The sequence below is a fragment of the Python bivittatus genome, unplaced genomic scaffold, assembly GCF_059951505.1.
Source record: "Python bivittatus isolate LINGU-HERP-01145 unplaced genomic scaffold, Pbiv_v1 ctg000190_np1212, whole genome shotgun sequence".
Classification (NCBI taxonomy): Eukaryota; Metazoa; Chordata; class Lepidosauria; order Squamata; family Pythonidae; genus Python; species Python bivittatus.
The window spans coordinates 19,917,274-19,932,688 of NW_028277042.1; the positions used below are offsets into that span (position 1 = coordinate 19,917,274).

The following is a 15,415-nucleotide window of genomic DNA, read 5'->3' on the forward strand; positions in this document are numbered from 1 at the left end:
GCTGGGCACTTGGCTAGGTCCTTTTTTTCCCCATAATGGCAATTTATTTCTTTTGTGGGCACGTGGCCTGGAAGGTGATCTAGAATAAACATACTCCAGCATGGCTGGCTGGGGAATTCTGGGAGTTGAAGTCCACACATCTTAAAGTGGCCAAGGTTGAGAAACACTGCTATAGAGGGTTTGGACTTATTCTCACTTGCTCCAGAGGGTAAGACTAGAATTCATGGGATGAAACTTCAAGGGTATAGATACAGATGAGGCATGAGGAAGACCTAAATAGGAAGTTTTCCATCAGTGGAACAGGTTACCATAGGGAGGGGTTTCTTCAAACAGAGGCTGGATCGTCATTGTTCAGGGATGGTGTAGAGCAGGATTTCTCAACCTTGGCAGCTTTAAGGTGCGTGGATTTCACCTCCCATGCTGGCTGGGGAATTCTGGGAATTGAAGTCCACGCATTTCAAGCTGTCAAGGTTGAGAAACACTCGTGTAGAGAATCCTGCAGTGTGCCAGGGTAGAGTTGGACTTGATGGCCCCTTAGGTGCCTCCCAAGTCTATGATTCTAGGAGATGTTCTTTCTGAACAGAGATGTAGGAAGCCTTCCTTCACATTCCTAAAGGAGCTGGAGTTTTCTAATCCCAGCTTGGGTCCCCTTTTGTCCATAAGCTCCAGTTAGAGCTACTCCTGGAACTAACCGGTCTCTTTACCTCTCGGGTTTAGTGGCCCTCGTTTTCATTACCTTTGTGTTTCTGTAATGCCTTCTGGGTGGACTGCAAGACGGACTCATGGAACTGATGGGCAAATTCCTCAGCCAGGAATGGTTCCCACTGCTTGTTCTTCCCATTCATGCTGTGGGAGAGTGGAACAGGGACATCCTTCGGCAAAGAGCCCCGGACACAATTCAGGATGCTCAGGTTTTTCTTGACCGTGGGCCCGTCACTCAACCTGGACTTCTCAGCTGGGAGAGGAACCAGCTCTTTGGCTCTTGAAAACTCGTGCGGCCTCAGATGATTTGTTCTGCAGGACTCAGCTGTCTTCTGGGCTTCTGGCAGGGAAGCTGGAGCAGCGCTGACCGGTTTATCCAATTCCAATGTTGTTGGCTGCACTGGTGGCTCTTTGGGAAGAAAAAAGCAACATGTCAGCTGGAACCAGGGAGATTTTATACCCCATGACGCTTCTGGAATTCATTTCTTGTCAGGAGATGGATGGCGAAACCCAGTCATGTGGAAAGATACCTTTCCAATTAATCCCCGGCAGAGCTGATGTTCATTTTCTGGCAAATGAAATACAACTGGAAGCAAAGCAAAACGAAAACTATGTTTGCTTCTAACATGGTACCCCACCCTTCCCAAAAATAGTTTTGGGATGAGTGAATTGAGGCACCATACTTCACATGTTACTCTCTTTGGCAGCAATTCAATTTCAAACATTGCTTTGAGGTAGCTTTAAGCCTATCCTTGAACAGGAAAACTGCTACTTGCTGGAAGCAAATACGTGCACAAACAAACAGTGGCGTGTTGGAGCCCAGATCAGTGATTTTATTTGACAAGTGGGTTACTGGGCACCACCCAAACTGCAACTGTCCTCCTGCAGGGGCATTTAGCAGGATTCTCCTGTGCCTCCCATATTCCCAACCTTCGACTGTCTTGGCGTGGTTTCAGAAGCAGTTGGAGATAATGAGGCTCAAGGGGCGTTTTTTTTCTTTTGAAATTTCTGCAAAAATTGCAGAAGGTTGCGTTCCAGAAGACGGTTTCCTGGGAAGCCCCATTGAAGCAAGTGCCCTCTTGCCTTTCTCTGATGGGAAAATTAAGATAGATACACCGCCCTTACCTACAAAGCAACCAGCAGACCAAACAGGTTTCTGTGAACCTACACCTGCCCCATTTATGCCAGAAAAGAGTTAGGTAAGGAGATTGGGTTCCATCAGAAGCATCTTCCAGCCTCAGGAAGCCACTACCCATCCCTTCAAGGTCTTGCCAAGAGTCGCTGCCATTTATAGCCACTTACCAGCGTGAACAATACTAGGACTGTCCCGTGGGGAGCTTTTAACTGACGATGCTGGGCAGATATTTTTTTGTTTCATGGCATGAAGCATCTCTACCAGCTTCTCTTTATCTGCAAGGCAGGAAGCAGAGATGGCTCTCAAAGGACAATTGACAGGAAGCAGGATCACTATTGATACCGTCTACGAGAAGCTCCCAGGTTGTGTAGGTCAATCAACAGGACATACATGTGTGAGTCAATGAGTATTCTGCACTTTCAAGAAATTAGTAAAGCACTTCACAAAGAGGGTTCCTTGGGTAAAACTAGGGCTGGAAGCGTGTTCTAGGTATTTCAGAAGCCATCTGCAAGGGATCAATTATGACTTTTAGCCCAAAGCAATTTCTGTGTTCCTTCCATGAGGAAGGAAGGCGGGGTGAAGTGTAGGTTGTAAGATGGGGGGAGAAAAGGTATTAAAACAAGAGTGGATGGGCCCACCACTTAGGTTAGGAATCACCACATTTGCAATTCTCTACAAGGAAAAAAAATCCTGCCTGTTTGGTAAGCTGTATCCAGTCTCCTGGATCACCCAGGATATCAACAAGAGGGGAAGACCAGTTCAGGTGATCAGTAGTAGCATTCCCTGAAGTAGTTTTCAAGACCCAGTACAGGCAAGCAGACTATCTAAGAGAGCAATATTGATTTGGCTCCTCCAGAGAGCTACGGTGCTTGACAGCCATGGGGAAATACTAATCTCTACAATCTGCAGAACCCTGGACCAGTACCTTTCCTCTTTTCCGCAGTAATGTGGGTTAAATTGAAGGTAGTGAGGAACCTCTTCTTCTCTTCAAAGTTGGGACTGTGGTTCATTTCATCAGGGCTGTAACGGGTCGAGAGCACAAAACGGGGGGAAGGAGTTGGACGTTTATTCTGGATGGTTGGTGGGGAGGGGCTGCTTTCCCGCAACATTCTCCGTCTTTTCCTCCGTTTCTGGATCAGCAGCTCCTCCTTCTGTTGCTGAGTGGTCAGCCCAAAAAGCTGTAGGAACTCCAGCTTCTGGAAGAACAAAATAGATGCGTAAATTTATTAAGACCTTCTCTTTTGCTGAAAAATACATCAGCCAGGGCTTCCATTCCATCAGAGACCTAGTTTTCTTGATAGCAAGGAAGGTCTTGTCATTTGGGACAGATGGAAGAAGAAGAAAGGCCATGATAATACTTTAGAGCATCTCATTTTTAGAGAAATACCTAGCTGGTCAACGCTTTTTAATAAAAAGTGTATCAACTGTGAAGAAAAGGAGATAAATATCAATGACCTAAACAAAGGTCTAATGTTACTCGTGCAGCCACCTGAAAATATGGAAGAGTCCTGTGCTTGAGTAGTGCATGCGCCAAGAATGCGCATGACTACACCACCACTTCAAACTTAGATTTGTGACACTGATGAGAATTTACCTTGTGGTATGGAACATCATTTATCTTTAAAGGCCAACAATGCTCAAAGCAAGCGTGTCTGTTAGAAGAAAGGTTCAAGTCGTGAGCAAAATTCAGATCTCTCCTCAGATCTTTCTTCTAAGCCACATCTTACATTAGGTATAAGGCAATGCAAATCCTACAGATCATACGATGTGCCTGCCCTGTGCCTCCCGGGGTAGTGAATGCTCTGTTACAAGCCAGAAGACTTCGACTTACATCATTACGTGAAACAGGAGAGGAGACTTACCTCAGAGGAAGTATCCAGCTTCAACGGGGGCTGCTCTGCAACGCAGCGCAGATGGGCCCGTACCTCCTCTTCGTCGCTCTCATCATAGGAATCATCCAGATCATAATAATAACCTGCATACAGCAAGTACAGCAGATGTGAAGTTTGATGGCAACCCAAAACCTCCTACTGACTTTTGCCAAGATGCCATCTTCTCCCTTCAAAAACCCAGGCGATGCCCCAAGAAGCGTTGATGGAGGTTCTCAGGGAAGAGCTGAATTAATTCTCATTGCTCTTCTGGGTTCACAGGGCAGCAAGGGCAGCTGGGCCTATTACGCAGGAAAGAAATGGCTCTGCAGTGTGGTAGCTACACATCTGCAAAGACGGGCACAGAACCTGAGCCAGAGGTTTCTGCCCGAGGGAACGCTCAGGTCCTGCAAGGAAGGAATTATGCAGAACAGCATCAGATTTGATGAGAAGGAAGTAATGAAAGGGGAAGCTCGGATAGCTAGCCAGCTGTTCGCACCCATGCTTAGAAAAAGGAAATGGCAGCTGGGACTGTCCCCACAGTTGGACGCTCCTGTTCTTCTGCAGGATGGCAGGCTCTCTCTTGCAGAGCCAGAAGAGACCATCAGGCAGACACACACATGGGCTATTAAGGACCTGGCCTGGGGACTGTATGGAGCTAGTTGCAGGCCAGTTTCCAAAGATCGGTCCTTCCAGGTGTGCTGTGGAACCATCTGGGGCATTAAGGAAGCAGCACACAACCCTTTGGCCCAGGAGGGCACTCACGCCCCCAGGCAACCACACTGCTGGCGAACCCATTCCTACGAGAGAACAGACCGAGGGAGGCAGGAAAAGGACGCTCTGCGTAAAGAGAAGGGAGCCAATGTCCAAAGACAGAGGAAGCTATGCCGGCTTGTGATGGAAGGCTTTAAGCTCCCCCCTTTCCGCTTAAATGCTTTGTTTTCCTCCCTTTTGCGAATCCCACTATGGCTGTACATTCTAGATTAATATTTAAAGCTGCTTTATTAGTCTCCGTTCATCATTTATTAATTGGGCCTGTCTCAGAAAGACAATTTACAGAGCAGCTTGAAATGTGTGTTCAAAGCGAGTTGCAGATGTAGGGAGGGAACCTGGCTACTCCCTTGTTAAGGGCACGGCGTTTTCTGAAAGAGAAGAGACCTCGGGGAGCAGGGGCTCGGCACCCCCGCAAGACTGGGTTCCTTTGATTTGACCCTCATGCTTGGCACAAGAAACACAAGTCTTGGGCTGAACATCGCGCTCTGTCCTGTATTTTGCTTTGTTCCTTTTATCGCATCGTTACGATTTCTTTCCTTATCTTTTTGGTCTTGGACTTTAAATTGGTGAAGTCCATCTCCCTTGGAAAAAATGCTTTTTAATCAGTGGGGTGCAAAGGGTTTCAAATTCCAAGTGCCCCATTTCGAGTTCAAATAGGCTGTTCCAACCTTAACCGCAGGTTTCCACAGGTGGGGTCCAAAAAATCAAGAGGGCAGCTGTGATGCTGCAATCCAAGCACTGCACATTTTCTTAATGTGCCTAAAATGGGCAGAGCTTCGACTGCAGTGCTGTGGCCCCCATCTTGACTTTTTGGACCTCACCCCTCAGCCCCCCCACCGGCTTCCTGAACCAGTCCTGATCTGAAATGGCCAGAACTGGATGGGCACCCTTTGAGAAGCTTGAAGCCACCTGCCTCTAGCCTGAAATTCTCCGCAATCACCTCCTTTTCATCCTGTCTGGACCAGAACCCCCCCCCCCGCCCCCCATCAAAGGGCAGAGCTCAAGATCATCTCAGTGTCTTTGGTCCTGCAGAGAAGGCTACCACGAGCTCCTTTCCCCGTCCTCATCTGAGAGATGAACCCCCGAAAAGGGTTTACTGGGCACAAACCTTTCTCCTGGGCTTCCCGCCGCTTCCTCTCCTCCAGGTCCAGCTTGCTGACCAGCTTGCGCTGCTGCAGCAAGAATTCGTCATAAACGTACATGGGGTCATGGCCCCTGGCCAAGAGGTGCCTGTAAGGGGAACCGGGCTGGTTCTTCAGGGTCTCGACAAACGGTCCGCTTTGTGGGAGGGGCGTCCTCTGCTGCAGGGGCTTCTCCCATTCGCCTAACGAGGGTCCGTGGGGAAACCCACCGTGCTCCAGCCCGCCTGGTTCTCGGCCCGGTTGGTATTTGTCCGAGTGTTCCTTTTTCCGGGCGCCGTCTTCGACCTTCTCCGGACAGTAGACTCGCTCCACTTTCACTAAAGGGACGGCCTGGCGGGCGGACTCATACTGGTTGGTGTGGGAGGGGAGGGGGTGGCTGTCCTGTAGCCGCCGAGCTTCCGAGGCGTTGTCAATCAAGGAGACCGGGTTCCAGAGGGAGGTGGGGACCGGGTGGGGCTGCGGCTTGGGGGATATGAGCGGAGGGGGCCCTCCAAAGTGCTGGGGTTGGTCTCGGCTCCCCAGCTCGGGGCGGCTTGGTCCCAGTCTGGAGAAAGAGGAATGGGAAATGGTATTAACACGAGCCACGCTACAAACAGGTCGCTTTCATTGCGGCCCATCTCATTATCTTCTTGCCAAGCAGTGATCTGAAAAACACTCGGCTGCTCTTTTTCATGCCATCAGCCTTATGGAAATAAAAGATTCTTTAATGGAAAATGCTTTAGGTTGTGCCTGCCTTTTATACATTATGCAGACAGAGCACAGCACTCCGTATCTCAGGTTCTACTCTGTATTACAATTCAGCGCAGCCAGAGCTGGACCTTTTTCCACTGGACCTCACTGTCCAGTAGAGGGCGCCTTGGCCAGAGAAGGTGTCCCATTCATGCCTGTGGAAGGCAGAGTGAGTGACATCTAGTGGGGTTGCCATGAAATGCTGCAGAAACCAGATCTTTCTCTCGTTGTCAAGAGTGTTGTGCTTAATTCTCAGCTGCACAGGGATTATCATTCCAATTTCTCCACCTCTACCACCACCCAAGGCCTGCAGGAACCTCCCAAAGACCACCTGGTAAGTTTCACTGCTGTGTACAATGTGGAAATTCTCCCTGTGAAGCATATTCATTCAGGGAAAGTGAGGAGTTCATCTTCCCCAAACACTGAGATCCACCAATAAAGGCGCTGAATTTATTTAAATTTAAAGCTCAGACTGTTTAATTTACAGAGAGCTCATTCCTATTTAGGGAATAGTACGGTGGACAACAGTGCTTTCTTTGACGTGCAAACCCTTCCTTTTTCTGCGGTTTAATTTACGGGGAGATGCTTCTCAGGAGAGACATTGACCACTCTAATGGAGTCTAAAAGCAGTTTCCGTTTTGGTTAACCAAGCTCAGTTGGCTATTCAAAAGCTTCTTGCCATGTATTTAATATAAATTACTCAAACCATGGTTCACAAACTGTTGAGCATCTGCTTCAAGCATCAAACTGCTGGATAATATGGATTCTATGCTGGCATCCCTTCCAGGTTTTTACATGTTAGCACAGTGTTTTTCAAACTTTTCCCCAGCATACTGGCTGGGGAATTCTGGGAGTTGAAGTCCACACATCTTACAGTTGCCACGTTTGGAAAACACTGTGTTAGCATGAGTTACAGATTTGAGTTTGACTATATTTCCCTAGCACCCCAAGCCAACCTTCTGCCACTGGAAAAATGAAGGTTTCACCTTGATACCCAGCTGGAAGGACACTGACAAACTGGGGAGGGTCCAGAGAATAACCAAGATGGAAAGGGGCCCGGAAGGAAAATGTTAAGGAGAACAATTGGAGTCACTGGGCACGTTTAGCCTGGAGAAGAGAAGATGGTGGGGAGACTGATAACCATCTTCCAGCGTCTGAAGGGCTTTCATGGAGAAGACAGGGCAGAATTGTTCCAGAAGACAAAACAAGAAGCAATGACTCAAATTACAAGGAAGCAGATTTTGGTTGGACATCAGGAAGAATTTCCTAAAAACAAGAGCTGTTCAGCCACGGAATTCAGGAGGTGGTGGGTTCTCCTTCACTGGAAGTGCTGAAGAGAGGCTGGACGGTCATCTCTTAGGGATACTGTAGTTGTGGATCCCCGCACTGGGCTGGGGGTTGGACTAGCTGATCTCCAAGGTCTCTTCCATCTTTCTGCTCTATGATACCAAGATTGTAATACCTGGAGGGTTACAGATTATTTCCACCCCTGCAGCGTATGAGGATGAGGTAGGATGGATGAGAAAAACCAAGTGGCCTTTCCATCAATATTCAGGAGTAAGAAGCTCACAGAAGCAGTGCACAGATTCAAATGTGAGCAAACCCCTCCCAAAAATTACTCTCAAGTGGCACAAAGAGAACGGCACCATGTAATCCTTAAATAAGTAGCAAAAGGACAAAAACGGTTACGCGATAAGCACCCCATTTGCTGGAGCTGCGCATTTAACAGCTTTCCACTCTAAAGCACCAGGGTGCTCGGCGCTGAAGGCGCGACTATGGTTTCCCAGCTCGATCCGTCACACAACTGCTGGGGCAACGGAGTGTCTCTTTACCAAGTGCTTGCAGGAGACACAATTTAAGACGGGGGGAACTGAAATGAATGCCAGCCTTCCTGGGCTCCGCCAAAAGAGTGCTAACTGAATTAAAAATAGTTCCTTAAAGAAAACAAACGGAGACATGAATCGCACTCACGGATCCACCTAAACCGGGTCCCAAAAACACATGCTTAAAGATATCAAGATGGAGAGCTGAGGAAGTATCCACCCGCGAGAACAAAGCCATGGAGATATTGATTTGCAATGGCTCTAGTAACTTGTGGGAAATGGCAGCGTCCGCTGCACCCAATTCCCTTATCCAGCCCAAGGGGTTTAGCAGCCGATCGTGGCTTTTTCTGGAAGCCACCCGAGCTGCTGGGCTTCTCAGCATTTGCGATACAGGTGACCAAGCTCCAGTGCGAGAGGATGAAGAAATGAGAATGTGACACGGCCGTGCACACCAGCAATCCACTCCTCCTTATACCCGATTAGCTTCTCTAATCCCCTGGATACCCAGAACCAACAATGGGCTCCAGCAGAAGTGCTAAAGGGATGAGTCGAATCAGTTCTGCTTAAATAGCAGAAAGAGCAGATCTTAGCAGAGGCTCTTAACCCAACTGTGCTCTTCCTCCCTCAGTGCCCGCTTGGAATCGGCTCAGCTTCAGGCCGCAGCCAGGGCAGACATGGAAGGATTGGCTGGAAATGCTCCACCACTGTTGGGTTGGTGCCTGATCTCCAGCTCTGCATCAAAAACTTCACCCCAGAGGGTCCAAAGAGACTGCTGTCATGCTGAAGAGCAAGCATCTTGCTCTTGGCCAAGCATATAATAACGCTCTAAACTCCAAACTTGGAGCGCTCAACCCCGCCGGGGCCTGCTGTTTGAGGCCAGCAAGCAGCAGTGCCAACCGCGCTGGTAACCCATTCAGATTTAGAAATCCCTCCATCTGCCAAAGATGGCTCAAATTAGTGACAACTGTCTCAGAGACACCTGGTCACCGTGGATGGCACAGAGGCCACCTCGCTCATTCTGCCCAGGCCTCCAAGCAGCTGTCATATGGCATTACATTGTGCCTGCTGAAATCTAGGGCGCGTGGAGCCAAAGGAAGGCTCTGGTCTTGTGGATCCTTTGGAGGCACTGGGTCTTTGGTGGCAGGTGGCTGCTCCCTCCCCAGAAAGCAGCCACCCAGCCGCTTCCTCCTCCCACAACGAGGCCAACGCCACCAGCCGGTACCTGGAATTCTCTGGCCGATGCTCCACTTCCATCTGTCCGGCTGGGCGCCCAATATCCAAATGCTGCTCCAGGACCTGCTGCCGAAACTCAGACACCTGGGACTGGCGGTCCTCTTTCTCTTGTCGTAGCCGCCGCTGGCGTGCCAGCCATTTTTCTTCCTCGTTGGTGCGCTGGATGAGGAGCGCGGTGGCTGTGCTGCTTCCAGGCGGGGGAAATATACTGTGGTTGGAAATCAAGCTGGGCACTGGGTGCTGTGAGGCAGATGGCTGGTGCAATGGAGGCTGGACTGGTTTAGGGGTCTGGGCAGCAGAAGAATCCTTTGGTTTTTCTGCAGGAAAAGAAAAATACTCCACTGCTAACAGGCAAAAGGCACCCTGTGATTTGTTAACATTGGAAGGCTGCTGTCTAGACGTGGAGCATCTGTCCAGTCTGAAAATTGCAGGAGGGCAACTGGGGCATAATCCTGCATATAATGTCTTTGCCTACAGCTGTTCACACAGTTCTGGGACAAATCATCTAGGTTAAGGAAGAAAAGCATGGCTTGGGGCCTACAGATCAATTCTAGCAGCTCCACAAATACACACACACACACACACACACACAGAGCCAATTTGTAGGTGGGCTTCATAATTCAGGTCAACCTAAGCAGAAAAGAGAATAAGTGGGAAGAAAGATGGTTATTGGATGGCCAGTCCTTGGACGTCGCAGCTTCTCGGAGAAGACTTATTAGAAAATGGTTGCCCAGAATCAGCAGAGGTGAGCGCTTAAAGGAAAGTCAAATTCTACAGCAGCAACCAGATTCCACACCTGACTGGCCAATCCATAGATGCACAGGACGCCATAGGCACAAGCAAGCCTCAGGGGACGTTCAACCGTGCATGAAACAGTGCATGAAGTGAAAACAGCCCAAGTGAGATGGACAGATATGGCAAGAACTTCTATGGAGGAATGACATTTCAAATTGCAAAACCATCCCATGGATTTATCCCAATTGAGACTGTTCCCTGCCTCCCTGGAAATAGGCTGGGCGTTTCTGAATGTCCAGTGCAAAGCTGCTGAAGGTCACCTGCTCGGTTTGGCGTTAGCTGTTCCGATGGTTTGACACGTTCTTCAGGTGGATGGGTCCTTGGCCCCTGCAATTCCGAGACAGGCAGGAAGGGGCCTTCCATGGCTTTGACGATGCTCTGCTCCTTTTCCCGGGCTCTCTCGCGCTGTCTTTCCAGCTCCCGTTCCCGCTCCCTCTCTTTCTCCCGTTCTCGTTCCAGCTCCTTTTCCCGCTCCCTCTCCCGCTCCCGTTCACGATCGGCCTCCCGTTCTCGCTCCTTCTCTCGCTCCCGTTGCCGCAGCTCCTCATCCAACTGCAGCCTGCAAATTCAAGAGGAGAACAAAGCTCATGGAAAGCTAAAGAGAAGCTTCCCATCAACAGACAACATATTCTGACATTCCGTACCTTTCCGCAGTCAGGCTGGATATGCGTTCCGACTGAAGTGCAGAAAGAGATGAATGGGACAACTCGGTGGGGTATCTCACTCCAGATAAGTGGAGATGCATGGCTGATGGGTGAAGGGGTGGGAGGGAACCAGGGGTTGGAATTGGGTAGAAAGGAGAGCGAAGAGCTGAAAGGCAGTAGGAGTCATCCATCCTGGAAAAAAACAGAGTTGTTAGGCGACTTTGACCCTGCCACCACCCCACGAAATTTAATCTTGCAGTGTTTCCAGCTAAGCTTCAGCTTGGCAAGATCTGGCAGAAATTATCACTGTAAATTCTCCTACCTCCCTCACTCCTAATTTGTATTGAATATGTAGTTGGATTCTTCCTCAACCATAAAATCAAGATGGCTAAAATAATTTTAAACAACAACAACAATAAAGGAACAACATCACTTAACATCAAATGGATAAAACCACTACCCTGGCAGAGTAGAAGGGCATAATATTATTATTTAGAAGCTTAGATAAATAAAACCTTTTTATCTATTATTATTATTATTACTCAAAATCTGTCAGAGTGGATGTTGAGTGTGTGACCCCAAGAAGGACATTCCAGAGCTGGGCCACCCTGGTGAGAAGATGCAATCCTTGATCACCACTGAGCCAACCTCACTAGATGGGGGTCTCTCAGGGCCGTTTTCAGATGATCTCAAGGAATGAGCAGCTCTTTTTCATGCAGTATCCCTCTGCGTTCTCACGTGCTACAAACCCAAATCCACAGGCTCCAATACACGGCTGACTCACTAACATGGAGAAAAGCTGGAGGCAGATTCTCAGTTTTCTCTGAGGCTCTTCAAGACATTTGTTTCCAAGCCCTCAGATCTCCATGGACATAGCATGTCTTGCTAGCTGGGGTGAAGCTGGGCAGGAGCAGACTCTGCTCAACAGGACCTCATTCAAAGAAGAAATTAGTGGCCCATCATCCGAAGTCCTGCTGCTCTTTAAGTGACAACCTACTGTGCTTTATTTCATTATGTGAAAGCCCTCAGAGAACCTTCTACTCTATGGGCCAAGAGGGTTCATTAGTCGTGGTTCTAAAGGACACGCCTGGAGGACAGACTACTTAACCAACTGTGGCTCCCCTACAAGATCAGGACTGAAGGAGCACAACCTTCTTCTCACACAACTCTTCTCTTACCTGAAAGCTGGATGAGGAAAAGGATGGTGAGCCAGGTAGCTGGGATGGTAATAAGCAGCAGCCGTGGCAGGGTCCAAAGTGATGGGAGGCAAGGACATGCGAAGCTCCTCAGCTGTGTGATAGGGCCGGAAGCTCCGCAGGTAGTCTTCTGTGACAGCACTGGGAGGCACCACATGGTGGACAGGACGCTGGAGGCTGGAAGGAAGGAAGGAAGGAAGGAAGGAAGGAAGGAAGGAAGGAAGGAAGGAAGGAAGGAAGGAAGGAAGGAAGGAAGGAAGGAAGGAAGGAAGGAAGGAAACAAGGAAACGAGAGAGAGAGAGAGAGATTCCAGAAGTCTGCAATAACACTTCCAAGCTCATTTCCCTCATGGACAGGAGGCTCCTCTTTTAGGCATCCATTGTTACATGTCCCAGCATGCACTGAGCCAGAAAGAAAACAGGCAAATGGGAAGCATGATTCCCATTAGGAAAGAAACAGTCTTTACTAGGAGCATTTGTAATGCTCTCTGTTTAGGAGTATCATTCAACTGGGTCTATCAACTTTTATGGCTGCTTGGGAGGCCAAATGTTCCCTCCAACTTGAAAGCTGCTCCTGTTTTCCAAAAGTTCAAGAGCAAAAGGTAGCAGTCCTCTTCCTTCATATGCAACACACACAACACACATACACACATGCTCAGAGGTACCACTATCTGGGGGAAAAAAACTTTTGGGAACTATCCTTTTGCTGACTGCAAAGTTTCCCCTTGATTATGTTATAGGAGGCATATGGCACCCTTAGGCCCCATGGACTGATGGCACCACCTCCTGCCAGTGCAAAGATGTGTGTTTTGAGAATGGTTTAGAAGTAGGTGTGGTGTTGGCACCTCCTAAGGTTTGGCCTTAGCCTTCAGCCAGCCCTGGGAGCCCTTGTATTCTACACAAGTTCCCTTGAAAACAGTCTGCAACCAACGCCATGTATCCTACCCTTCTGATGGACTTGGAGAAATATGACGTGAAGGCGACATCAAGAGCCAAGCAAGGAGGGGTGAGTATTGCCCCAACACTCATCCATCTCACTTACTTGAGAGGTGGGAAGCGAGAATCCTGGACGATGGAATTGGGCGGAATCCCAAAGGAATAAGGGGCCCCAAGCAAATGCGAAGGGACGGCCGGGCCACTGGCTTTCTCCTGGGGCAATGGAGCCTCTGCAATCAGGCGGTCCCGGTTACCGTTGCTGCTTCCGCCACCACTTCGTGAGCCAGCTTCTTGCTGAAAGGAACACATGCCTGATTATGCCCCTCCACAGCACGACCCAGAGGGAAACAGGAAGGATACAAACAGCACAAACAGACCACAAGTTCAGCACATCCTGCAACCACAGAAGGATGCCGGGACAGCAAGTCACCCAAGAATAATCTTGACAGATCAACTAAGAGTGGAGAACTACAGTAGATCTCTTTGGCTCTGCACACCTTTAAATGCCATGACACTCTTCCTGTCTGACCAACGCTCCCATCCCGTCAGCCTTGCAGCATAGGCCAGACAAGAAGCACACCCAGAAGCACTAGCTCTAACTTTATTGTAAGGTTACATTAACAGAATCTTGTAAGTCTGAAAGGACATGTCTCCTCCCTCACCTTTCCAGTCCAAGAAACTAGGGAGGGTCCTTTCTGGGATGTTTGCCATACTCCCGTCCCTTCTGTGGGCTCAGCAGCCTCTTATATGACCGTTGTCTAGTCTGCAGCTCTTCCTCCTGTCTCCCAAGGTCATTCCCACAGACCTTTACAAATACCAACTGGCCTCAGGCCACGAAAATGGGCCAGAGTAGAAAATCCAAACACAGGAAGATGGTACAGCTCTTAAAAATCATATGGAATAGTCTGACCAATTTTCACAAACCAGGATTTTCTGCAGGCCAGAAACTATTTCTGAAACGTTCCTGTTGGCCAGCCCAGTAGAGCAGCAGTCATCACCTGGGCTATCCAAGGGATTCTCACTCAGGACCCAGGATGGTCTCAGCTGTATTCCCCAAATCCCAACCATCTGCAGGCATTCAGCAGGTGGCCTGACAATGAGATTTGGTCACAACTTAGCAGCTTCCTAGTTAAGGGCTGGGGAGGGGAAATTCAAAGTCTCATTAAAATGGATGCCTAGTGTGGAAAAAATGGATAGGGATCATTTTAACTCCTTTCTGACCTAAAGCACGGCTATCCAATAAAATGAATAAGGAGAAGATTTAATATTGGCTAAACTGTACTATTTTCCCCCTAAATTGCACCATTAATTCATTGATGGATTGACCGGTTTCTTTTGTACAATTTATCCACCTCCCTCCTAAGGGTCTGTAGGCCGTTTACAGGTATTAAAGTATCAGTAATAAATAATACTTTATACCCAATCACCTAAAGTACAATAGCAATTACGCAACATGTGTTGTCTGTGAGCCACCCAGTATTATGTTGCATAAGATGGGGGGGGGGGGGACACATAAATCTTTTAAATAAATAAATAAACATTAAAGGGCATATCTGTATATACACTGACAACCTTATCCCAAAATGCACAAAGATGGCTTGGAAAAAAGGCATTCAGTAACTTACAGAGAAAGTTCTTCCCTGGTTTTTAACCATTTAGCGACCTGAAGTTCCCAGCAGCATTTGGCTTAGCACATATGGGACAGGGTTCTGATCTAGCAGGGCACTTCTGGGTCTACTGGGGGCCAAGATGCCTGATGAAACAGCCAGAGAGACCGTCCTATCTTTGGTTCAGCTACAGCTCTCCCCAGGAAAAAAACGGGCCCTGTGCCAGATGTTCTGATGGGCAAGCCTAGTGTCAGCTGAGAAGGCAGCTGTTGCTGCAAACCCAGATAATGCAGTAGCGTACACAAAAGCCGTAACGGCATGAGAAAGCTGGGGTAGAGAAGAATGGTCTGTGACCAGTCATTCCCTGAAGTGGCCAGCTATGGCATCAGCTGTATGAGCATCTGCTTGTCTTTTGCCATTACAGTTCTTCTAGCAATACCACGAGTGATGGAAGTGGAAGAGTGAGCAGCAGCATCTGGTTTGAGCCATAACATGGTGCTCTCTGCTCCCAGCACCCTCCCCGCTTAATCCCAGCCAGATATTCTCTGGGCAGCCACCTGTGAGTGACGGGGGAGAAGAAGAATGAACTCTGGCCTCCGACAAAAGCTGGTGGTGCTACTTTCAGGCAAGGACCTTGTGGATGCACAGACATGTTCACACACATACCCTCTTGCTGACTTCGTGCAGCGGTGCGAAGAACAATCCCAAGTGGGGCAAATTTATGCCAGGGGAGATTAAGCTGAGAGATGACTCAGCGCTGTGCACATGTCTGCATTTCAAGAAGATGAACAGAGGCCCTCAGCAAGCCTCTTCTATCTGCCGTAGCACTTTC

The 15,415-nt window shown here is 48.7% G+C and overlaps 1 protein-coding gene across 10 annotated transcripts in view; it reads right to left on the bottom strand.

The window, feature by feature from the left end:
- The window catches only part of GSE1 (Gse1 coiled-coil protein), a 271,237-nt gene that overhangs the window by 9,305 nt on the left and 246,517 nt on the right, over positions 1 to 15,415 (bottom strand). For 9 of the 10 annotated variants that reach the window (XM_088136183.1, XM_088136181.1, XM_088136186.1 and 6 more), the window contains 10 exons: positions 13,083 to 13,270; positions 12,024 to 12,218; positions 10,846 to 11,037; positions 10,462 to 10,760; positions 9,396 to 9,723; positions 5,588 to 6,165; positions 3,700 to 3,812; positions 2,763 to 3,033; positions 2,005 to 2,112; positions 737 to 1,111 (listed from right to left, as the gene is read on the bottom strand). In XM_088136183.1, coding sequence (XP_087992309.1) covers positions 737 to 1,111; positions 2,005 to 2,112; positions 2,763 to 3,033; positions 3,700 to 3,812; positions 5,588 to 6,165; positions 9,396 to 9,723; positions 10,462 to 10,760; positions 10,846 to 11,037; positions 12,024 to 12,218; positions 13,083 to 13,270 — 2,647 coding nt within the window. The remainder of the gene's footprint in view (positions 1 to 736; positions 1,112 to 2,004; positions 2,113 to 2,762; positions 3,034 to 3,699; positions 3,813 to 5,587; positions 6,166 to 9,395; positions 9,724 to 10,461; positions 10,761 to 10,845; positions 11,038 to 12,023; positions 12,219 to 13,082; positions 13,271 to 15,415) is intronic. The other variant, XM_088136182.1, reaches the window with a different exon arrangement.